This window comes from Sinocyclocheilus rhinocerous, unplaced genomic scaffold (assembly GCF_001515625.1).
Source record: "Sinocyclocheilus rhinocerous isolate Xijiao unplaced genomic scaffold, SAMN03320098_v1.1 scaffold1508, whole genome shotgun sequence".
NCBI lineage: Eukaryota > Metazoa > Chordata > Actinopteri > Cypriniformes > Cyprinidae > Sinocyclocheilus > Sinocyclocheilus rhinocerous.
This window is the reverse complement of record NW_015660889.1, coordinates 494,669-520,786: the sequence shown is the minus strand read 5'-3', so window position 1 is coordinate 520,786 and position 26,118 is coordinate 494,669. Positions and strand designations below refer to the sequence as shown.

Below are 26,118 nucleotides of genomic sequence, written 5' to 3'. Positions count from 1 at the left end.
AAAAAAGATCATGGTTTCCAAAAAAGAAAAGCAAAATTAAAGGGATAGTTCACCCAAAAATGAAAATTCTGTCATTAATTACTCACCCTCACGTCGTTCCAAACCTACAGCATAAGACCTTCCTTCATCTTCGGAACACAAATTAAGATATTTTTGGTGAAATCTGAGAGCTCTCTGACCCTGCATAGACAGCAAGGCAACTGACATGTTCAAGGCCCAGAAAGGTAGTAAGGGCATCGTTCAAATTTTATGAAGCTACGAGAATACTTTTTGTGTGCAAAGAAAACACACAAAAATAATGACTTTATTCAGCAATTTCTTCTCTTCCGCATCAGACTTTGACGCACATTTACGACAGTATCACACGCATGCATCACGGTACTCTCATGAATCGGAAGAGAAGAAATTAGTGAATAAAGTCGTTATTTTTGTTTTCTTTGTGCACAAAAAGTATTCTCGTAGCTTTATAAAATTAAGGTTGAACTACTGATGTCACATGGACTATTTTAACGATGTCCTTACTACGTTTCTGGGCCTTGAACGTGTCAGTTGTGTTGCTGTCTATGCAGGGTCAGAGAGCTCTCGGATTTCATCAAAAATATCTTAAGTTGTGTTCCGAAGATGAAGGAAGGTCTTATAGGTCTGGAACAACAACAGGGTGAGTAATTAATGACAGAATTCTCATTTTTGGGTGAACTATCCCTTTAAGCAGAACAACTGTTTACTACATTGCTAGTATTAAGAAGTGTTTTTCTTGAGTACCAAATCAGCAGTTAGAATGATTTCTGATGGATCATGTAGATGTAGATGTAAATTATCTGATAATTTAAAGGAATATTCCGTCTTCAGTAGTCCATCTTTTTTGCATAAAGCCGATTACCACAGAAAATACATTGTCAGTGCTAGTAAAAGTGAAATACTGAATATAATATACAGACAAGTTTAGTAAGTGACTGTATAACACCTCATGTCTAATAACATGTCTAATAGTTTTTATTTTGGGACTATACTATACTGTACTTGTGACTATAAATAGTGTTTTAATCTTCTATTCTGTAAATAATGTGTTTGACCTCCACTTTACTGTAAGTGCTTTACTGAAGCAGTTATTTTTTATTTGTGGTAATTGACCACAGAATGCTGCAAATGTGTTGATAGAGCATCGCTAGTATTGAAGACAGCACATTACTTACATCTACCTATAAAAGTTCAAATATTATTCTGCTGCATTAAAAAGTTATCATTTATCATATAAACAGGGAGTGTTTCATTGGAGGGATTTGTTTGCGAATGTTATTTCTAAATTTATTGTGGCTTTTTTAATGCAGGACAATGATTAGAGGAGACTGCTCCATTATCTCTCAGCTGAAGAAAGAAAGTGAGTACAGAGATATATAAATACCCATAAATGTTTAATCTGTGAAGGGTGTGTCTGTAATTCTTCAGAAGATCTGGCTGGTACACTAACCAGATGTTCTTCGTGGGCAACATTCTGTGAAGTTTTTGTGGTTGACCCATGCAGTGCATGCACTCAAAGACCTATGTGGTTTTCTGTATCCACCGTTTTGAAAAAGTAATGGCTTGGTTGATTTTATTTGATGGGTTTCGGTGTCAAAGGAGAGGCTCAAACAGACAAGAACAAGAAAACAAGTATTTCCTGAAGTGCTAGCCTTTTACCTTTAAAGCCTTTAGTCTTCCCATCCCAAAAACTACACGGTAATGGACAATAATAGATCATTACGTCTTATATTCTCAAACAAGTTTGCTGCAATTGTAGCTTAAATAAGCGACAACTGTACTATCCCATGAAGTGACTTATTGTGTGATCTCACATCTCTTAATGCAGCTTTAATAATACTAGAAGCCTTCAGAACTTTAAAACACAACAGTGCCCTCTTGTGGTTCTTAATTTATAGTAAAAGACAAAATCATAGTGGTTAGTTGTGAAAGACCTTGTGTAGAAGTACGCAGTGTGTGTATGTGTGTGTGTTGTATCGTGCACCATCTACTTGCAGTCAAACACACTGCTGCAGTGTCACGATGTGGTGAAGAGCGGTCAGTCTGTACCCATTAACCCCGCCATGAGAAAGGAAGGAGTGAAGTTTCTCTGTTTGAATTATCCAGCACGTTGTTGGTGTTCTGTTGCAGCTTCACTGGATCTGAGCGTTCCCACAGTGTCCCGAATACAGATACAGATACATATCGCTGTTTTCTGAAAATGCAGGAGCTTGATTGTGGGTGTATCATTGGTCTGGTGTGGTTATAAATATAGCTAGAGTTGTGCTGTGGAACTGCACAGCCTTAATCAGCAATGCAAAAATATCCAAGAAATTTAGTTCTATTTAAAAGAAATATTCGGAAATATGAGATTAAGCTGTATGTAAGACACTAATTTTTAAAGTGACACTGTACAACTGTAACACCAGCGGATGAAGTATCAGAGGAAGGAAACGGAGACTCTATTGAGCTCCTCGTGTGGCGTGAATGTGAGGGGTGTCAAAATACATGCGAAAAAAGTCCAAAGATCCAAAGAGTTTTAGTTTTTGTTATTTTATTATATCATGCTCAACTAAGTTAAACTTTAAAAAAAAAAAAGATTCCCAAAATATTTTAATGCTATACAGATGAATAAGTTATATTGGTAAATGACACGATGTTTATTTTTGGCTGAACTATTTCTGTAAACGATTCCTTGTAAACATCAAATGAAACCGGAACATGAATGTATAAAAACCCTAAAAGCATAATTTGCTGTGTCTCTCTCTCTCTCTCTCTCTCTCTCTCTCTCTGTGTCTGCAGTGGGTGATCAGTGGATGATTTACATCTCATTTGGCGGTCTGAGGACCCACGCTGAGCTGGAGGGAAAGCTGGTGACTGAACTGATATATGTGCACAGCAAGATGCTTATTGCCGACGACAACACCGTCATCATTGGTGAGTAAAAATAGAAATTTGCAGACAGGAAAAACACATGAGTGTGTATCATCTATAGACATGTGCTAATAGAAATGATGTGGCAATCATGAAACTGCTGCTGTGGTAATTTGTGGTAATGTGAAGTAATGTTAACATCAGAGAATGACAGAGACGAAATGCCTCCTCCTGCCGTTAAGATGTAGTATTGTAGTCTATTATTTAAAATTTCAGTACTTTCATCATAAATGTACATTGTATCTGCCAGGTTCTGCTAATATCAATGACCGGAGCATGCTGGGTAAGAGAGACAGTGAGGTGGCGGTCATCTTTGAGGATATCCACACTGTGAAGTCAGTGATGGACGGTCAGGAGTATCAGGCCGGACGCTTTGGATTGAGTCTGCGGCTGGAGTGTTTCAGGTTCAGGACTCATTCAAGTCTGTTTCTTGCATTTAGCATTTTTAGAAACATGCAAATAAGGTTTGAAAGATGTTTTCTACTTCCTTTAAAATCAATAGGATGATTCTTGGCGCCAACACTGACCCCAGCATTGATGTGACGGACCCTATAAGTGACCAGTTTTACAAGGAGGTGTGGATGACCACCGCTGCCCGCAATGCAACTATTTACCAGAAGGTCAGCTTCAAATTTTTTTACACGAAATATCTATCTATCTATAAGTTTCTTTTCATATAACCTGATTGAAACTTCTCCATCTCCTCCAGGTGTTCCGCTGCTTGCCGTCCAGTGACGTTCGGTCAATTTTCGAGTTGGATGGCTTCCTCTCTAAGCCTGGTTTGGAGAAGGAGGAACCTGCACGTGCTCAAGAGGAGCTGAAGAAGATTCGAGGCTTCCTGGTGCAGTTCCCTCTCCAGTTCCTCAGCGAGCAGAACCTTCTGCCACCCATCGGATCAAAAGAATCCATGGTGCCCATGGACGTGTGGACGTGAGAAAACCTGCCCACATCACCCGAATAAAATAAGAAACTGCAAATCTAGCAGATGTACCAGAAACGACCTAAGCTTTCTTATTATATAACAAACACTTCTGAGACAGAAAATGAGATCTGAAGGAGATTCAGCCATAAGTTGTTTACCCACCTGGACACCAGATTTGGTTTGTTTCATCCCTGTTTGAAGCTTGATTGTTTATATATTCTAACACTATGCAACTAATATTATTTTTTTATGAACTATTCTCATAAATCCTATAAAATGGTGATATGGATGCTTTTGTGGTGTCCTGATTGGATGCTGTATGTTGGTTTCTTGTTCATTATTACTGAACGGTTTTGTGCCCTGTAACATGCACTGAATAGGTATTATTCTCTGCAATTAAGTGCCAACTATGTATGTGTAACTTTCATCTTTTCTCTATATGCAGTGCAAACATTCCTTGTGTACTATATCTCAAGGTAATTTATGGTTATGTAATAGTGGACATGGTTGGGCATGTTGCTTTCCTATGGTACGAATTGCCATGTTTTGGTGGCCTTATTTGTTTACTGTGTGTTCTTAATGCTGGTTATGAACTAAAACCCACCAAAGCATTTGTCTATTATGACCACACCAAGTTGTTTTCATAAGACTAGTATTTAGACTTATCCCCATTACTTGTCCATATTGTACAGTATACTGTAAAAACATGCCTGGAGCTTTAATGAAGTTTACTGTCCGTTCTTGAAGTAATGAAATTATTGCTCATGACATTCCATTTAAAAGTACTGAATCAACTACAACTGCTACGGTTTAAATAAACTGTTCAGGATTTCCATGTCACCGTAAAGACTGCAGCATGTGTGTCCCGCATTCTGAATATCCAGCAAGTATCTTCTAACAGTTGTTAGCCAAGCACTCAAATGTCTGCACTGTTGACTGTGTATCTGCACTTTTACTTCAGAAACTAATTCCTGTTCTCTTTTTTTTTTTTCTTTCTTTTCTTCATGTATTTTTCCCCTTTTCCCCATTAATTGCATTTTTGCACAAAATATGTATCATCAAAAACACCAATGATCTGTGTTGGGATGTTTATGAAATATGTGAATTGATGTTATACAGATGATTAAACCATAATTTTCACACTACTGAGTCTGTCTGTAGGTCTATCTATCTATCTGTCTTCAAAGTGTTGGGGTTTACTACACAAATGGTTGATTGGAACATCATGTCTGTTCTGCGGCTGTGAGTGTGTCTCTGGGGTGTCTGATAATGACTGAATGTGTGAACACTGTCTTACTGTCTCTGTGGTCTGTGTGTGTGGTGTGTACATGTGTTTCTCTGGGATATGTACAGCTGTCATGTTCCCTGCAGACTGCAGTCTGCGAGCTACAGCTGAGCAACAGTCCCTGATACAATCTCCTGACCTTTGACCTACCTCTCACATAGTGCACATATCACCTCATTGGGTGTTACAAGGGAGAAACTCACCAGTGGAATTATAAAGCTATAAAACCTGAGCGAGTTTGGAATCTTTAATAATCTCACATACAAATATTACATTTCACTGTCAAATTGATATTAAATTAGCTGCTGTTTCAGTGTATAAATGCTCTATTATTAGAATGATGGGTCTCATAACTGACCTAAAGTTTGCCTTGAGCAGGTCTCAGTTATTGTAGAGAACAAGCCCATACACAAAGTGTCATTTCTGTCTGACTGAAAAGAAATGAGAGAGAGATAAAGGCCAGGATTACTACAAAAGCATGTTGTCCTGTGCTCAAGCTCATGCATGTCTGAACATTGTTTCTAAAATCCTCAGATATGTGTACCCGTGAGCCTTTTTGTTACAATAAAAAAGCGAAATCTTTTTATCAGGTTTAAAATGTGACCAGGTGTTTGAATATATTTATTTGTGAACCCTAGGAAGAGGGTGTGGTACAATATTTTCCCACAAGGATGAGTTAAATCCTCACTGGGGTCATTTAGTTTCTAAATTTTCTTAGTGTTTTTTTTTTTTTACAATTTTTTATTATTTTTTTAATTATTAATATCCTGACAACCAGTTACATAAAACATTAAAACTCAACTTCCTTTTCCTCAATATACTCTCCTATTTTTCTCTCTTTTTTTGTTTGTTTGTTTGTTTATTACATCCACAGGATGCTGTTTCAAGAACCTCACATTTATTATAATAGGCCTGATTAACCTACTTCATTCTTCACGGGAATCCACAGGGAAAAGTGTTGCATAACCACGGGTATCACTCCTAATAAATATCTCAGAAGAACATACGCGTGTCAGACGGCAGCATCATTATAGCAAAGTCTTTAATTAAATGTGTACAAGTGTGAAGGATTTTGTTCTGCTAACACTATTAACTAATTCACTGTCCATTAGACAGGGGAAGAAAGATAATCGCCCTTTTCCCATAGACTCCTCAAATCTTTAGAAAATCTAAACAACAGTGGCGATGATGAATGGAAGCAAATCTGGTTTGAAGGCATGTAATGTGATCAGGCTAAGCCACACAAATACAAAGGATCTTATTATAAAGGCAGGCTATTGCACAAACCACTGCAATGTGACTGCATTGTCAGCACAAAACATTTTCTCACAGGCAATGCTAATGCTAATGGTGCTGTTGCAACAGATAGAGCCCAATCAGGAACCCAATCAGGTTTTCAAGTACACAAAAACGGCCTGTTTTTACAGGCAAAAGTCACTGAGGAACAAAGCTGTCTTGTGGCAAAAAGCGGAGAGGAATGAGAGAAATGTAGCACACACATAGCAGAGTCTGTGCTGATAAGATGAAAGCTATTGCGCAAGGGAGGCTTCACACTAGCTGAATGCTTGACAGGGATTCACTCTGGGGAAACATGGATTTTTACAAACAAGATGTTGTGAGAAAAACTTTAAAAAGGCACAGAGTATGATTTCAAGACTCCTGTATGGCACATTTGTGTGTATTTTTCATAATCTATAAGAAGACCTTCTGTTCTGGCAGAATAATTTGTTTTATACTCTGAGCTCCTCCATTCCAGCACAACAATCCTTCAGAATAATTTATATCCCCCATTAAATTTCATATGTGACCGAATGATACCACACATCCACCACTAGATGGAGCACTATTCACTGAAGTACTGTGTCGATAGATAGATAGATAGATAGATAGATAGACAAACGGATAGACAGTTATTGTAGATAGACAGACATATAGGTAGACAAATGGATAGACAGAAAAACAGACAGTAGACAAATGGATAGACAGAAAAACAGACATGTACTGTAAATGGTTCATTGCCACAGTTTCAATCTAACCAAACCAATTGTGAAACGTAGCCGAGATCATGGCATTGAATGAGACTGTCGTTATGACAGACTGAGTGTGTCAGAAAGGATGTTTTCTGCCAAGGCGAATGAGAGAGGAAGGTGATGTGGGGGGAGGAGGTGTTTATAAATCACACTGCTTACATAAACGGAAGGTGAGAGGAAGTGTATGGAAAGCCGTTGTAACATTTAATCTATAAGCCGTACTAGTATCTATTTTCATGGTACTAGTACCTATTTTTTAGATACCAGTATCTTTTCCATTAAGTACTAGTACTAATAAACACTAGTACCTAAAGAATAAGCACTAGTAGCTAAAGAATAAGCACTAGTACCTAATGAATAAGTACTAGTACTTAATGGAAAAGATACTAGTATCTAAAAAATAGATACTAGTACCATGAAAATAGATACTAGTACGGCTTATAGATTAAATGTTAAAACGGCTTGCCATAGGGGAAGTGTGCTGTTTGTGGCTCAATGTCTCACTCACTGTCTGAAGTGCGGCTTCCTGTTTCTGACTGCTTTTACATATTATAATCTGCTCAATACACGTGCATAGTCACTACGACAGCTATACATTTTCTGAAGCAAATATAAGTAGTGGCTTTCCGTTCACAACTCGCTGTCACAATTCAGGGGAGTTACTGTGTGGTTTCTAAGGTGTTCTGAGAGGTTGTAACATTCTTATTTTGGTTGCTAGGGTGTCTTAACATGGTGACTATGTTTATGCAACTGCCCCCTGGGTTGGGGCTTTTCTAATTTGCCATATTCTGCTGAAAAAAAAAACAACCTAAAAAGTCTAAAACAGGGGTGCCCAAACTCGGTCCTGGAGGGTTTAGCTACAACCCTAATCAAACACACTTCAACCAGCTAATCAAGCTCTTACTAGGCATACTAGAAACTTCCCGGCAGGTGTGTTGAGGCAAGCTGGAGCTAAACTCTGCAGGACACCGGCCCTCCAGGACCCAGTTTGGGCAGCCCTGGTCTAAAAGTTTAAAGGTGTTTGGCAGGCAGGTCTTAGCTGGTCAGATTTCAGGTTTTGTCCTACAGCAAAAATTACACAGTCTGCTGGAAGAAGAAAAAACAGCTAAAACCAGCCTAAACTGGTTGGCTAGTTTAAAATGGAAATAGCTGGTTTTAGCTGGTCTCCCAGCCTGACCAGCTAAAGATGGGGTCAAAACCACTCTAAAAACAGCCATAACCAGCACTGACAAGGCTGGAAGATCAGCTAAAACCAGACAAAATTTAAATTTTGAAGCCATGCTTTTTAAAAAAGTAGATTTAAAAGAACTACAAATGTTGTCCAGTTTGTTAAGCATGTTAACTCATATCCCTGTGGTAGTTGTAGTCATTATATATTTATATAATAATGTATTGTTATTATATTAATAATAATTTTATATATATATATATATATATATATATGCTATTGTATACATTGTTTGTTTGAGTTTGGCCCCGCCTTTCACTCAGAGGCCACGCCCTAGAAACGCTGGTGATTGACACGCCTTCCCCGCCGGAGCCCTGATTCACACGTCCATTGGCGCTGGTGATTTGGAGTCGTGCGGCAGCAGATCATCGGTACAAGCACGCGATGTCTCCTTCACATACAGTCCTATAGCGGCTAATTCGGTTTTATAAACCCGGAATCGCGAAGAACAGCGGCTAAGCACCATCCGGGAGCTTCATCTGCTCCGACTGAAGTCGATCCAGCCTGTTTGGTGTATTACACGGATCAGTTCGGCGTCTGTATTCATGTTATTGCGGGCATTATATTGTTGAATATAACAGATAATCATGGCGAGTGACTCTCCTGCGAGGAGTCTGGATGAGATCGACCTGTCTGCTCTGCGGGTGAGTGGAGAGATACAGTGAGATGTTTTGACTTACAATGGGTGAAATATATTGTTCAGCATCTCGCCATTAATGATGGAGGGAAAATATGGGAGATGATATTCATGCACCTGACTGAGAAACACAGCTTAGAGATGCACGAACCGTTTTAGTATTAGTAGAATTATTACATTAAAATGTTTATTTTAGACACATGTAGAGATGTTTTATTGTCAGAAATTAGAGAAAAATATTTTATCAAATTTTTTGAACACAAAGATGCACTATTTGTTAGTCCTCGAGCATCTGATGAAATAATAGCGGTGGAAAAATTATTATTATTATTACTAACGTTACATAATTCGTCTGGAGTTCTGCCTTATCTAATGCATGAAACATTCTATTCAATAAACATTAGTCCTTCATTTTTATGCATAACGTGACTGACACGACCGAAGTGATTATGGTAATTTTGTTTGTCAAATTTCGCATTGTATATACCGTGAGCAGTTTGTAGTTTTTTTTTTTTTTTTGCGTCAACCGTGTTTTGCGTCTGAGTAAAATTATAGCTGGATGTTTTACACTGATACACAGACTGTATCTGGTATTCATCCGACCGATATGCTCTATGCTGTGTGAGGCCTATAATAAATAGCAATGTGTGCATTGCAGACAGCTTCACTTCTGGTCCCCGCCATTATATGATATACTATCAAGATGTTTTAGTGTTAAACATGTGCACGTATTGTGTTGGATTTGTAGCTTCTGTCTGTCTTTTGTTCGGTCTGTTTGAGATAATTTCTCTGTGACATACATTCTCTGGCTGCGTGGTCAGAGTGGTGTGCGCTGGGATGCTCTGGATCCTGGGCTCTTGAGTGATCTGGATGCTGAGTCCCTTGGTTTTCAGATGCTCTGCTTGATGGGTACTTAGTTCCCCTTTCCCACCAACAGGAAAAATCACTGGCCCTTAAAAACCTGCTGGAATCAAACTGGGAGTTAACGGACGAGGGCCAGGAGGCAAGATAAAATGCAATTTCAAATTTGAATCTGGCAAGACTTGGTCACATTTCAGTAAAAAAATCTATTGTTTTTTGGCAATAGCGCAAAGATATATAAAGCACAGCTCACAACAGAAGTCACTTTAAAGACAAGCAGTTTTCTGTTGGTCAACGCAACAAATTCACATACCCAACTTAAAAATGTGCAAAGTCTGCATTGGGAACTTTTTCGACGTCATGCGAAACTCCTGGTTGCCCAGATTCAAACTGGAATGACTGGATTTCGCTTATGTTTGAAAAGTACGAGGGTCAGGAGGCGAGAGAAAGTACATTTTTAAATTCTGATTCTAGCAAGACTTAAGGGGTGGTGACACTAGACTTTGAGCTTGCAAAATTATGACTTCGTAACATGACATCAAGCTCTCCTGTGTCTTTTTAAAAAAAAGAAATTAAACGTAAAATTAACAATACATCCCAAATGCAAAAAGATACAATATACTATATATATGCACACCTGCAGCTTTTACTCATTTAATTTAGCTAAGAGGTCATGCTATGGCATATCAGTCTTTTATTGAGCACTCGTCTTCACATGATACAAATTCACTGGTCAGAGTTAACAAAACTTGAACTTTGGAACACAGCAAAAAGTGAAACTTGTCTCCTGCATTCACATGCATATAAATGGACCGTAGTGACATTCTGTATGCAATGTTTGCACTTTGTTCCTCATGCCTGACATAACGATGCTAAATTAAGCTGAAATGAAAATTCATGCCAAATCTATTTTCTGAATGCATGTTATACAGTAGATCTAATTGTAAACGATTTTATCAATGTATATGTTTCAGTTTTAATATTTTTGTTCTTTTCTATTTTTCAATCATAACTGGATCTTTCGGTAAAAATAAAAAAACATCTCTTTGATGACACATGCAGGACTTCTCACATCATTAATCCCGCCCCTCCAAGCTCACATTCATTACATTTTTGATTGCAGTGCCAACATCTCAAAATCCAATCAGACAACAGATTCATAAAACCAAGGCCCCCGCCCTATGTTTTTCAATAATTCGTTAGACTCCTGTTGTGCATCACAATAAAAAAAGAAAACACCTGTCACTACTTCTCTTTCGTTGCAACTGTAAATTACTTTGGATGTTAGAACATGTTTTCAAAACTTGTAAAGAGAATTCTGCGGAAATGCTGGCCTGATTCATGCTGCTCTTTGTCTTGGACGCTCTAGTTTCTAGACGCTCTATATGATGTGTGCGGAGTCTCTGAATGCTGCAGTAGTGCTATTCCTCACAGACAGTGTGCTCCTACTGTGGGCTTGTGTCAGATCTGTTGAGTGAGATGACATACCCTGATTGTAGGCATGTTAGTTATGCAACATGATCTTACCTGCGCAGCTTGAGTCATGTCTGGACATGATTTGTGAGGTAATCAGTTGACTGTGGGAAGCCGAGAGGAGTTTTACTCTATACTGTAATGTAAAGCAGTTTAGATTGCAGCTAACCTGTGACTGTTTAGCATCACCTGACTGTTTTCGATGCCATTGCATCAGATGGCTCAGGATATGCTGAAAACAATTTCAATTATGAATGGAAAGTTTCCTCTCTAAATTAGTCAGAGTTTGATCTGTCGTATTCGGTTTGGTTGCGCTGTGGAAACCGCTCACCATTGACTGTCGTCTTGAGCGACCATGTCTGTGTTTACATCGCTGTGTAGGCGTTTGGCATTTGAGACACTCTCTAGACTCAGAAACTGTACAGTGGCCCTCTCAAGCTTTCCTGTGTCTCTCCATGTGAGGTATCTTTAATGCTTTTTTCCCTCGCCGCTACCCATGGGCAAAGCTATTTTCCTCATTTCTGCTCACGAGCTCGCCACTCTCGCAGGATCTTTTGTGCTTAAAAATGAGGTCACCCAGTACAGTGCGCATGGTCTTGCCTCACAGGGGAAGTATATGCTTTATGTTTCGCTGACACAAATCTGGACAATGTGCTTGGTGCTACATATATAGCGCTTGAGTCCCAGCTGATGGTGTTACTAAACTTTACATCACGTTAACCTTTGACCAGAACATTTATTTACCTTTGATTCAGTCATGATTTACTCATCCCCATGTCATTCCAAACCTGTATGACTTTCTTCTGTGGAACATAAAATAAGATATTTGAAAAATAATGTTTTGTGTGTGTGTACTATGGAAGTCAATGGGGTCCAATGTTGTTTTGGTTCCCATTGACATATCATCTTTCATATTCAACAAAAGCCGTACAAGTTTGGAATGGCATGATTGTAAATTATGACAAATTATTATTTTTTTTAATGTAGACTATGCATCAAATCAGCTGTTGGGTATATACAAACCGATTATAATCAGTATTGTCATTGTTAACTATTAAAAATTGTATCTTTATTTGAAATAAAGCTGAAATAGTGTATTATTGACATGTCAAAGTCTAGACCCTGAATATAAGACGACCGCGTTTTTTCAGATGTATTTCCAAGAAAAAAACATCGTCTTATATTCGGGTCAATACTGTATTAGATGAAAATAAGTTCACGTTCATAAGTTCATGTTCAAGGTCCAGAAAGGTAGTAAGGGCATTGATAAAATAGTCCATGTGACATCAGTGGTTCAACCGTAATTTTAACCGTAGTTTTAACGATGTCCTTACTACCTTTTTGGGCCTTGAACTTGTCAGTTGCGTTGCTGTCTATGCAGGGTTGGAAAGCTCTCGGATTTCATCAAAAATATCTGAATTTGTGTTCCAAAGATAAACAAAGTAAGTAATTAATTCATGACAGAATTTTTATTTTTGGGTGACCTATCCCTTTAAATTGAGGTACAAAAAAAACTGAAATAAAATAAATTAAAGCTATTAAATAGAAATATTTACAAATTAAACAATAGCTACCCTTCCTAGCTATCTTAGGGACACCAGAGACTTTCTTCAATGTCTGTCAGTCATAAAAAATCTAGATGAAGACATTATACTTGCTACAATGGATGTGACCTCTTTATACTGAAATAAAATAAATACCGTATTCGCAGGGCACTTATGGTCTAATAAGACAACGCTTGAATGCTGCCTGAACAAGAAACCTCCTTACTGAAGTGAAAGTGTTGACTGGTGTCACTATCTCGCGAACGCACCGGCGGATCTCCACCAAATTCGGGGGATCCCTTCAGCTCGAGAAGCCCTCTCGAACGCCACCCTACGCACGTTGGTAGCCCCCCGGGATCGCTTGATCGGTCGGCGCCGGACCGCGAATTTAACCACCAATAATTCCCGAACCCCGGGGGCTATTCACGCGGGGGTGGTCTCATTCGAAAGAGGGCCTCGAGACGTACACTCGATTCGCGTTCGAGAGGGTTCCTCGAGCTGAAGGGGTCCCCCGAATTTGGTGCGGATTCGCCGCGCCGTTACGGAGATATGGCCGTTTAAAGTTTCAATGGTTTTCCATAGACTTAAGCTTTAAAGCGTTTCATCCAGGTCGCCAGTAACAAACAATGGAGCGCGCTCTGCTGGACAAACTAAGTAATTACACCATTTCAAGCATTTTATCTGCATTATATGTTCTGTAAAAAAAATGTTCATATCGGTGGCATATTCGCCGATACTGATATATCGGCGACAGGCTCATATCGGCCTATTATATCGGCAAAACGATATATCGGTCGGGCTCTACTTTATACACTAACATTCCCCATACTGAGGGCCTTTTGGCACTGAAATATTTTCTTGATCTACGCAGTGATGATGAAGGTCTGCCAACCAAATTTATTGTGGATATGGCTGAATTAGTCTTGACAAATAATTATTTCCTCGTTGAGAACAAATTTTATCTACAAATTGAGGGTACAGCAATGGGTGCCACTATGGCCCCTGACTATGCAAACCTATATCTTGGTTACCTTGAAGATCAATATATCTTTAATAATAATCCTTTTATCAACAATTTGTTGTTGTTCAAAAGATATATTGATGACTGTTTCATCATCTACAAAGGTTCTGCTAGTGATTTTGAAGTTTTTGCCTTATATATGAATTGCCTTAGGTCATCCATTAAGTTCACCGATCATGTGGGGACAACAGACATGAATTTTTTGGACACAAACATCTCGGTTATCAATGGCCAACTTGTATCTACTCTGTATAGAAAGGAAACTTCTAAAAGCAGTCTTTTACATGCAAGGAGTGCTCATCCCAGGTCCTTGAAACGTGGTCTGCCGTATAGTCAGTTTATGAGACTTTTTCGCATTTGTTCTAACAAGGATGACTTTGAAGCCAAAGCCCAGAACTTATATAGTGATTTTAGATCTCGGGGATATCCAATCAAGTGGCTAGATACTGCATTAGACAAAATTAGATCTTTGCCAGATGATACTAACTTGACCTCCAAAAATAAGAAGTTTTCTTGTGTATTTAAATCTACTTTTAGTCCCTTGAGTCTAGAAATCAAAAAGGCAATCAATAATCATTGGCATATCATACAGAGTGATTGTGATTTGTCAGGCCTGTTCACTGATCCACCTCTCTGTTCACACCAGGCCTCCAAATCTACGGGATAAATTGGTGCGTGCAGATACCTATATCCCCAGTCCTGGGACCCTCTCTGATGCCCAGGGAAATTTTCCGTGTAAAGATTGTGTTGCCTGTTCTCATTATTTAAAATGCAAGTCATTTACACATCCACAAACGGGTAAAGTCTACAAAATTAAACAATTGATCACATGTAAAACAACTCGTGATGTACATAATTATGTGTACTTGCCCTTTATTGTATGTTGGCAAAACAAAACGTGCATTGCGCACTAGAATTGTTGAACATATGAGTGCTATCAGGAGACAAGATCACACTTCTCCGGTTTTTCGTCATTTTGAGTCTGCAAAGCATTCTTTTTCTGATTTTAAATTCCTGGGCATTGAGAGGGTTCTTTTGCATAGGAGAGCTGGTAACCGTGATACAAAATTGTTACAGAGAGGCTTTTTGGATTTTTGAGCTGAAATCATTAACCCTGACTGGATAAAATGAAGAGATGGATCTTGTATGTTTTTTGTAAAGGGAAATTGTTGGCATGACAATTATCCCTCATTGATTAAGATCAGCTGTCAACAATTTGCAATTGTGCCTTTATAAGTGTGTTGTTGCTTTTTTGCCTCATGAGCACTGAAGAAAGCATGGGCTGAAACGTTTGCTCTCTGGTCTGTTTTTTAAAACACTTTGCACCTTTGTCACTTTTTTCACTTTTGCATATGGAAAATAAATACATTTTTGAGAGACCTTTTTTGGTCTGATTGAAAAATCTTTTCAGTGTGTGGACATAAACTACGCCAGAGCGCGTACACACCTCACGCACCAGATGCCGTGAGCGCGCCCAAAGACAGTTGGACATAGTGGTGTATTAGATGTAAAAAATTATATGAATACTGTTCGGTTTCTGGCACAAACCGATCGTTTCATGTCTTAGGACATCAATGTGTCGTCACGAGCCGCAGGGTTTCATTTGGATTTGTCTGTGCATGTTTTTTTTACTCTCATAGATTTTGTTACCATTGCCATGCATTATACGACTGATAGACTGCAACGGTTGGAGTTAAAAATCATCATATGTGTTCTACTGAAGAAACAAAGTCACCTACATCTTGGATGCCCTGGGGGTAAGCAGATAAACATCAAATTTTCATTTTTGGGTGAACTATCCCTTTAACCACAATGCAGTGCGGTGTTACTATTTGCATGTTACTTCTACAGAAAGTGTGTGTGTGTATGTTCAACCTGTTTTGCCAGCATGGAAGAACGAACATATAGTTCCAGCCTCATGTTTTTTCCTGTGAATAATTAATAGGTAAAGGACTGTTACATCCCAGAGTCATGTCAAGGGGAGGCGGGGGGAGTCCCAGCTGTAGATGTCAGCCATTGTTTTTCGTCTTTTCCTTGTCTTGTGATTCTGGCCAGCAGCATCTGCCTCTTGTGCTCCGGGGCAATGTTACTCAATAAAAGCGCATATGAAAAGCTAATACTCACCCTCATGCATGTAATCAGTCCTGTTATCTCCAAAAAGCAATCGTTCATCATAACCTCCTCATCACTGAGCAAATGTGGGAGAGATGGCGGTTGTGGGGGGGATTCCTGGATTTAAGAATGATCACTGGAGCACCGTCATGAGTAATGAATCACTGTAATGAAGCACTAATGAGGTTCTGTGATTATCTGAGCACTGGAGGTCCTGCCAGATGTGTTTATATGTGGGAGAATTTCCTTTAATGGAAACTTTTGCTATGTTTTTCCCAGTGGTTTTGTGTTATAGCATTTTTTTGGTATAGAAAGATAATATGTCTTAGTTTTGGGATCCGCTTTGAAATATCTGTGGTATCTTGTAGTAATATTTCACCAAATAATTACATTTCTGTTTTCATTTACTCACATGCATATTTTTCCAAACCTCTATGACTTTTTCTTCCACAAAAGGCGTTTAGCTGAATGTTGATGCTGCTGTTTTTATATAATGAATTCATATGGTGACCACATGCTGTCAACTTCAAGAAAAGACCATGGAAGGGGACTATATGACTTTATTTCCAAATCTTGAGGAACAGATTGAACTTGAAGTCGCCCTTCTTCCATACATAAAAATAAAGGTTCTTTATTAGCATTTGTGGATCAATGAAGAAGCTTTATTCCATTCTTTATTCCATGAAAGATTCTTTATAGTGGAAAAAGATAAAATGTTGTTCACACTAAAATGGTTGTTTTAAGAACTGTTCATTGAAGGGTTCTTTGGGGAACCAAAAAAGTTTTTTTTTTTGCCATTACTGCGAACACCATTTGGAACCTTTATTTTGTGTAATGAGTGCTCCTATCTCATTTGCACTTGGCTGCACTTGGTCATGTGCATTTAGCATCATTGATGTCGGATTTGAGAGGGAACATTTTCATTGAATATTGATTTGAAAGTTCATTTTGTTTCTCTGACAAAGCTATTTTTTTTACTTCAGAAAACAGTGCATGCTACTTCTAGCACATTCAAACCTCTACACTGCGAGTAAATCACTCGCATATGCGACTAAATCTTCACTCTGGGCGACTAAATGATGTCTAATATTAGCCAATTGCTAATAAATTCTCAGATTTTACTCGCCAGTGTGTGAGTTGGAGGCTAAGTATAAGTTTAGCTCAGATATATTTTCACTCGCCGAACACTCTCTGACTGAGCGCATCAGTTTCACTCTCCGTCAAGCGATCTGGGCTGTTTTTCAGTTCATCTGAATGGAAGTGCAACGCACCTGTATTTAACATACTGTAAACTCTATGAAGGCGCACGTATCAGTCTGGCGAGTAAACTAAAAAATTTACTAGCCAATGGCGATTCAATTGCCAAGGTGTTCATAGAGGGCTGACATTGACATCTATGGTCTTTTTTGAGCCCTGTACTTTCATTTTATGAAAAAAGCAGCTTGTTTCATGGAATAAAAGAAAGGAATACAGTTTTGGAAACACATGAGAGTGAGGAAATGATGACTGGAATTTCATTTTTGGGTGATCTATTCCATTATGCCTGCTTTTCTTACAGCTGGTGATTAATTGCATGGGGATTAACAAGAAATGTAATTACTGGTGTTGCATTACTGTATTGCCCCGGTCAATGGGTTCAGCTTCCCCTCTCAGGTATATTATTGTTTATTAGGCATTCTGTTCTGCTGTGCAGAGCTGCAGTGCTGTCATTCAACATGGCATGTCTAAACATGCTCTAATCTCCAATGGTCTTTCAGAAGATCCTTTGAAGATGCCTTTCTAATACGAACAGCACAGTCACATTTCTCTAGACTATAGGGGTTTGTTTACATGCAACTTCTCCATTGGAGAGCTCAGATTAGTTTAGTTCAACTTACAACGGCTATAGTACTAAAGACAGTTCAGGGCTTTTATGTTTAATAATCAGTCATTTTGGTGTATTTTTTTGTGTGGGCCTGTTCTTTTTTGTTTCATTATGTTCATACAAATCTCACACAAAACATACTAAGTATAAATCGCATAATGTTTTCACTTTTAATTTATTGAAAGTCTTCAACAAAGTAAGTTTTCTAAAAAGGACATGACGTTGTACGAAACCAGAACTTCTAATTAAAAGCGTAACATTCAGCACTTCAGTAAAGCTTTGCAGATGGGCCCCTTCCTTAGTGGTGTTTTCAAGAGATCAAGTGAATGGCCTCCCACTCAAAAAGTGGACCACTTAACTTATGGTCCTTATGGGATTGACCCTGCCAAAATGCTAATGACACAGGTGGGGTTTAAAGCTACAGTGTGACTGAAGCATGCTTTGATTCCATCAATAGCTATATACCATTCCACTTCCATAATATTACTACACTGCCTTCTCCTCAAAACTATACTACACAAAAAAAGTAAAGTATGTAGTAGTTTTTGTGCGCAAAGAAACATAGTTAATGCAAATGCTACTCTTAGTTTTATGCGCTGTTGCATGTGTCTGAAATGTGTCTGAGCAGAATTCATAACATAACGTGCAAGTTGCGTTCCCAGTGTTGCTGTTAGTGCAAACTGTAAATTACTTTTCTCTTTTAGGTCAACTACTTTTATGGTGGAGCAACAATTTAAAAAGTAACCAAGATAAAATGTACGTGCTTATAGAATCTACTTGAATAACCTGAATAGTGGTTTAATGGCTTTAGAAGCAACTCTGTCATTGAGTACTTGTTGCTGTGACAGTAATGGAAGAATTCACTTTAAGTATGTAGTACAAAACTGCACGCTCTCAAATGCATGAGTCAAGCCCAATGTCTGCATTTGTGTAGAGTATGTTTCCGCCTTGTGAAGTTGCAAGTATTTTGTTGCTTAATCTGGGAATTCTTAGACACTGTAATTTGTGCAAATCCTAGTAAATTCCTATTCATTTTCTCCATAGAGAAATTAAATTTTTAACAATAACATTTAAAGCTTTCAAGATAGACCAACTATGAACTAAATAAGTTCCTGTAGAAGCCATAAAGTAGTATAGTATAATTTGCATTTTGCATACCTGTTGAATTATTATTATTATTATTTTTATTTTTATTTTTACAATATTTTAGGAATTTTTTAATTTAAAAATATCTTACCAATCCCAATTTTGTGTAAATGGTGTAAATATTTTTCTTTTTTTGTCATTTGTTTAAAATTAAATTTAATATTGAAACATAATGACTTAATGATCAAATTTGATCAAATAAATGCAGCCTTGGTACGTTGCATTCTTTCAAAAACATTAAAATATTATTTTGTTCTATATTAAACTAATAAAGTATATATTTAAAAAAAACTTCACATATATTGTCATTTTAAATTGAAATGTTTATTTTATCCAGTTATATTTTTTACAGTACAAATGGTCCCTTTTTCATATTTTCAGGTATATTTTGTTGCGAATCATCAGTAATAATGTGAATCATCTCAAAGCTGGCTGGTTTGGTTCATTGCTTAGTTTATTGAGGAATTTTCTAAATCTTTTTTTTTTAAATTTCCCTATAGAGAAAATGAAAGGGAAAAATACAGAGGGTGCTGCATTTGCACTGATGGAGTGCTGGTGTACTCTGTCAATGTTAGCCCGATGCCTGAGGTGTCTTTCCATGAGAAATATGAACTTGCTTCTTAAAAAATGGTCTGACTCATTGTGTTATTTTTCTGAAACGGTTGAAGCAGCAGAAGTAATGGTGTATCATTTAAAACTGCTGAATGCCTGGAGAAACATGGGCCACTTTAAGCATCTTTACATTCGTAAGCAGAATGTGGTGGTCTCATTTTGGTCAGCAGTTTTTCCCCATGCCTGTCCATCTGTAGGAATGTGTTTTGGAGGCAAAACATTCTATTCGAGAGAACAAACGTCTCAAAATTGATGTTAAGCATGGATATACACACCCTTCCGTTCTCCAGCATGTTTCTCTGTAAAGAGCTGTACGTTTTCACAGTCTTATTTCAGGAACGAAGTCTCATGCAGGTTCAGGCACATGCACGAGTTATGTAAGATAGATACGTGAGTGTTTATTTAAAAAGAATCACAGGAAGATGTTTCTGCAGGTACGGTGACGGTGCAGGTGTGTAATGTTCCGTTGGGCCTCACAACCAGCAGCAGTGACGTTGAGAGTAAGGTCTCTGTCCGAACGCCGAGCACTGTGCTGACCTAATTCTTCCCACACTGACTCTGTGGCTGGGTGTTAAAACTCACGCTTGCCTTTAAAGAATCTGAGCTGACTATATGGTGTCATTCCACTTTTAGCTTGTACCCATGTGCTTTTAATTTACTGTAAATTCATGTTTATTTTCCGGCTGTTCCAAGGCAGGCATACTTCCTTCTGGCTGCAATTTATAATGATTCTTGAGTCTTCAGATGAAATAGTGCAAAAAAGTACTTTAGGGGATGTCACGTTATTAGATATTGTGTTACTGGAAAACAATATAAGAAAATGATTTTTGTAGTATATCCAAAGGTCAAATAGTACTTCATACAGTGCTGTTTAAACATTTTATAATGTTTTTGAAAGAAGGCTCTAAGCTTAACAGGGCATCATTTATTTGATCAAAAATACAGTCAAAACAGTATTTGTGAAATATCATAATTTAGAATAACTCTATTGTGACAAAGCTGAATTTCACACGATCCTTCAGAAATCATTCTAATATGCGGATTTGCTGCTCAGAAAAATTATGATAAATGACAAAAACAGTTTTGCTGCTTAAATGTTTGTGGAAACTGTAATGCATTTTTTAGGATTCTTTGACTAACATAAATTTAAAAAGAACAGCTTTTATTTCATATACAGGCCCTAAATCTTTTTAAAGGGATAGTTCACCCAAAAATTCTGTCATTAATTACTCACCCTCATGTTGTTCCAAACCTACAGTATAAGATCTTCCTTCATCTTCGGAACACAAATTAAGATATTTTTGGTGAAATCCGAGAGCTCTCTGACCCTGCATAGACCGCAACACACCTACCACATTCAAGACACAGAAAAGTAGTAAGGACATCGTTAAAATAGTCCATGTGACATCAACAGATCAAACTTAATTTTATGCAGCTACGAGAATGCTTTTTGTGCGCAAAAAGAAAACAAAATTCAACGACTCTTCTCTTCCGTGGCAGTCTTCGTGTGCATATATGAGAGTGTATACCATGAAACTGTATGATTTCCATATTCACGTACTAAGGTATTTAGAGCACTTACCAGAAAAAGTGTTTGACAGTTAGTGGGAATACAGCCAATTGGATTTCCCAAAGTATATTGGACCCGCCTCTCTGGGATTCTCATTGATCGAGAGTGCAGGTGCCATTATTGCACTTCAAGTTAGGGCTGTCGATAAGGGCTAACAAATGAACCTTTTTCAATAACACTTTTCTCCAAGATACCATTTACCATAGTATTGCCATTGTATTTTTTTTTTTTACGCACACCTTGTTCTTTCTGAAAATCCCATTCAGTAAATTTATATTCATCTAAATGAACCTGTATCTATCCTTCATGTTCCACCAGCTTCATCTTCAGCTTAAGCTGTTATGCATGTTTTTGTGAATTCACTGAACCATATTTCATAAATTACCCTTCTGGTGACATGAATGGCAGCTATTGTCGGATTACCATGGCAACATGTCTTGCTTATTGTTCCAGGTGTATTGCATTATTTATTGGTCGTGCTTATTTTCATGAGCATCATGCTTGTTGGAGCTGAATTGAACTCTGACAGTTCTGGTAACTCCTTTAGTTTTATTACCTGAAAATGACAAGTAAGAGTGATTTGATTTCAGTCTTGTTGGCTTTTTATATTCCCACCACCAACACATAATGTGTTTTGCCGTCACTTTTAAATAGAAACGCCACAGTCAGGTAGATATTATTGGTTCTTGTGCTAAAAATATCTTTAATAAGTCAGGCATGATTGCAGACATTTCCAATAAGGCAGAATTTTCTGCATAACAGCACAGTGGTAACTGATTATTGGTATGAAAAGACTAAACATTATTATTATTTGCTTTGAAATTTGGGGGGGGTAAAAAAATCTGGGGAAAAAGTTGTTTTTGTTTGCAGGAAATAGGACGTAATTTAGAGTCAGTGTTTGTTTCAAAATTCATTTTCTGGCTTTGGCTCACTGGATACCTTAATAGGCTTTTATGTTCAATGTGCAAACAGATTTAACTTTAATTGACATGCTTTGTTAGGTCTAATGACTGCAGTGTCCGCATTTATGATGACCTCAGTGTATACAGTATGTGTGATTCTCCTTGATGTTCAATGACAGGATAATGCAAGCTAATCTCCTCTTCTATTATGCTCTCCCCTCAGGACCCTGCGGGCATATTTGAGCTGGTGGAGCTCGTGGGAAATGGGACCTATGGACAAGTATATAAGGTAAATAATTGTGTATGTTAAGTCAAATGCATGATTGGCTCTATAGATCTATCCAGTTCAGTCTCATAAACATGTTTTGTATTTCCCTCAGCTGTTTGCTTCAAAGTTTTCCCTCTCCCTCCCTTAAAGATCTGCACTTACCTGTTAGTGGCTCAGCAACTCTTGCGTTATACGTGTGGTATTTTCAGACGTGTCAAGACTCATGTGTTTTCATATACGTCTTTCCATTTCTCTGAACGATTATTCGCCTGCTCAAAACTAGTGGGTGTGAGTTTTTTCAACGATTTTTCAATTGAAAAATACTTAAGTGCATATTTGGACAGGGTGATTTGTTTGCAAACAACATTCAGGAAAATATAAGGTTTAATTTGTTGATGGTCATTGTGAAAAGTTTTGCACGGTTTGACATGGTCTGAACAGGTTGGGGTTCTTTGGGAACTTCTTTGGTTTGGTGTTTCTTTTTTGGTTTGAAAGTGAAAAGACTCACATCATCTCTTTGGTTTTCATCCACAGTGATCAGACTGGTAATTTTGTATGATTGATGCCCCCCCAAAAAATCAAATCGATTTAGTATCGATACCGAGGTATTAGATCCTAGTATCGTACTGAAGTCAAAATTGTGGTATCGAGCCATCAGTGGTTCAACCGTAATTTTACGAAGCTACGAGAATACTTTTGGTGCGCAAAGAAAACAATAATAACATAATTTATTCAACAATTCTTCTCCCCGAGGTTCCGTCTTCCGCCATTTTGGAGAGTCCCCCAGAACGTAATCAAGGTAATCAGCACTGTTTACATTCAGCATGCGCGCCCTTTCTACTGAACGTAAACAACGCTGATTACCTTGATTACGTTCCGGGGGACTCTCCAAAATGGCAGAAGGTGGAAACTCGGGGAAAAGAATTGTAACTAACTACAATTTTTGCCATGTAATTTGGAATCAGTAACGGACTACAATTTGTAAGCAATCTACCCAGCTCTGTTAGCTCATAAATGCATTTTAAATGTCTTATCCTTTTCTTCTGGAGACAAAAACATTGATGACTCATCCTGCACTGCACAGATTTTTGTCCAATCAGTTGCTCTTTTGATTGAATGTCCCTCCACCAATTCCAGCTGCCTTCAACCAACAGGTAAAGCCTATTGGCTATTTAAAAGGCAGATGAGTCTTTCTGCTTAATTTTTTATTTGTAAATTTGGGAAAGGAAAAAGGATAAAGAGAAGAGAAAGGAAGAAAAACAACTGTCTAGTTCATAGCAGACCAGGAAGAAAATTAGAGTGGTGGTTTGCTTTCTTGCACTGAAAAAAAAAGCTGTAGAAACAATCTTCACTGATTAATTACAAAGAAACAGCAAGTGACGGATTGAATTAAATGTGAAATTTTAAAGTAGAAAAACTGAAATATATGTACAACTTCAGGATCAGGGTCGTTGGATGGTTGCTTTAGTGTTGCTTTATGGTTGCTAGGGTGATCTGGGTGGTTCTTTGGGCATTGTGGATTTCTAGGGTGTTTCTGTGTGGTTGCTAAAGGGTGTATTGAGTGTTCGCTTGGTGGTTGCTTAATGTCCAGCCCTCTTTTAATGCAAGTATTTCATTGCTTATCTTTTAATTGCAAGTCAGATGGCTTCGCAAAGTAACAGAGCACCTCAAACAAGCCAAACCATTTGAAGTATAATTCATATCCGTAACAAACTGAACAGGATGAGTTACTCACCAAAGTTTAACGCTTAGCAATAGTATGAGCAAGTGTGAGCAATAGTAATAGTCATGATTTCCTTGGCAAACCTATTATCCAGACATTCCTTCTGTGCCGCCTCCTGATTACCAAGGTTTGGATAAACGGGTAGTCTGGTAGCAGGTAGTGAAATTTAGTTTTTATTTTACATAAAGGTACATTTCTGTGTCTGTTGGTGAGCAATGAAGAAAGCACAGTCTGTGGTATTTGTGCACCGGATTTGTGTGGGCTAATCAGTCCAAATATATATATATAAAATGAATATAAAACACACTTGCTAATTTACGTGTGGGAGTTTTTCAAAAGCACAAGCGCCTGACATCTTTCAGAATTCTGAATTATTTAAAACAGCAGGCATTCATTTATTATCATATGTATGTGGAAGCGGAGTAGTTTTTTAACCAAATGAGACATTTTGTCGATGACATTCTGGTGGCTTTGGTGAAGCTGCATTCAGGTCACAATCAGCCATGATTGACTGTATATTTAATGTGAAAGAAATAAAAGAGGCAGGGAAATTATGAGTCATGGTATTTATGTATTGCTGAATAGATTTTCTGTTGACACCCATGACTTTTTTCCTGATTTGATATGAGATTGCACGCCTCTTCTTTTGAGTCGGACTGTTGATTTGAATTGCTTCATTATGTGAGTTCTTTCATCTATTACTCTTATTTGTTTTCTTTTTAATGTGAAATCAGTCATTATTTATCTTTAGGAATTTTGTGGGCTAAGTAGAATGTAACATTTATATTCATCTTTTATCTATTCAGTTAACTAGTGGGTTCGTAATGTCATTTCAGATAATTGTTTTGCTTTGTTTCACTCTGAGAGAATGAACATTGGATATTGATGCATCTCTTTCATTTTTATTCCTTTAAGGCACTTATTATAAAAGAATCCTGAAAAATCAATGTGTCGAAGTTTCTGCAGAAATATTGAGCAGCACAAATGTTTTCAACATTGATAAGAAATGTTTCTTAAGCACCAAATTAGCATACGGTATTAAAATGATTTCTAAAGGATCATGTGACACTGAAGACTGGAGTAATGATGCTGAAAATTCAGCTTTGTCATCACAGGAAATAATTACATTTAGTTATTTTAAATACTAAGTACTAATATTTGACAGTATTGCTGTTTTTACTGTATTTTGATCAAATAAATGCAGCCCCGGTGAACACAAGGCTGCTTTTTGTTAAAGATTTTTTAATTAAATTGAATATTAAAAATGTACTTTACCCTGTTGAATTAATGTCAATAAACAGCAGATTTGACAATAACTAAGCAATGCAAAATACTACAGAAACGGTCATCAGAAGTGTCAGGCCTCTATCAGTGCTGCATTAGTTATCTAAATCAGCAGCTCTACCCAAAGCTAATTTCACGGTGTCTGGAGCATCTTGGATGAATTGTGGGTAATTTCTTTAAAAGTAAGTTGCTTAAAAGATCAAATGTGCTGGTCCGTAGCAAAACCCTTTTCGTTTTGGAGTCGGTCTTGTTAAACAGATGTCTTCTGCTTCACTCTGTAGGGCTGTAGCAGCGTGACTCAGCATCTCTGCTGGAGTTTGCGGAGCTCATCTTAACATGGTGCTTTTTGTACAGTAATTGTGATCCTGAAAAAAGGGCATCACGTTCACTTTACTCGGCCTATTTGGGTCAGATTTGAAAGAGATAATTGCTGAGTGGTCTTATTCTTATTAACGGGGGATCTTTGAACTCTCTGACTCCTGCATTGCTGCAAGGCGGTTTAATTAGTCCAAGGGTCGTAGGTTATGACCTCGCTGACCTGCAAGAACAGATGAGCATTTGAGAAGTATTGATCGTTATATTTGACTAGATCAGGGGTGTCCAAACTTTTCCTAAAGAGGGCCGGATTCGACGATGTGGAAACACTGGGGGGCCGGATGCTTCTACCTATATATATATATATATATATATATATATGTATGTATA

General features: G+C 37.8%; 2 protein-coding genes across 5 annotated transcripts in view; both read left to right on the top strand.

The window, feature by feature from the left end:
- Positions 1-4,984, top strand: part of LOC107725836 (phospholipase D1-like) — a 34,682-nt gene extending 29,698 nt beyond the window's left edge. The window contains exons 22-26 of the mRNA XM_016535235.1: positions 1,329-1,378; positions 2,800-2,934; positions 3,182-3,335; positions 3,434-3,551; positions 3,641-4,984. Of these exons, the coding sequence (XP_016390721.1) occupies positions 1,329-1,378; positions 2,800-2,934; positions 3,182-3,335; positions 3,434-3,551; positions 3,641-3,865 (682 nt within the window). The 3' untranslated portion in view covers positions 3,866-4,984. The remainder of the gene's footprint in view (positions 1-1,328; positions 1,379-2,799; positions 2,935-3,181; positions 3,336-3,433; positions 3,552-3,640) is intronic.
- A 3,749-nt stretch (positions 4,985-8,733) lies between these two features.
- Positions 8,734-26,118, top strand: part of LOC107725857 (TRAF2 and NCK-interacting protein kinase-like) — a 68,883-nt gene continuing 51,498 nt past the window's right edge. For all 4 annotated transcript variants that reach the window (XR_001638171.1, XR_001638170.1, XR_001638169.1 and 1 more), the window contains exons 1-2: positions 8,734-9,040; positions 22,362-22,427. Coding sequence is in view for 1 of the 4 variants with exons in the window: in XM_016535258.1 (XP_016390744.1) it covers positions 8,984-9,040; positions 22,362-22,427 (123 nt within the window). In the remaining 3 variants the exon portion in view is untranslated. The remainder of the gene's footprint in view (positions 9,041-22,361; positions 22,428-26,118) is intronic.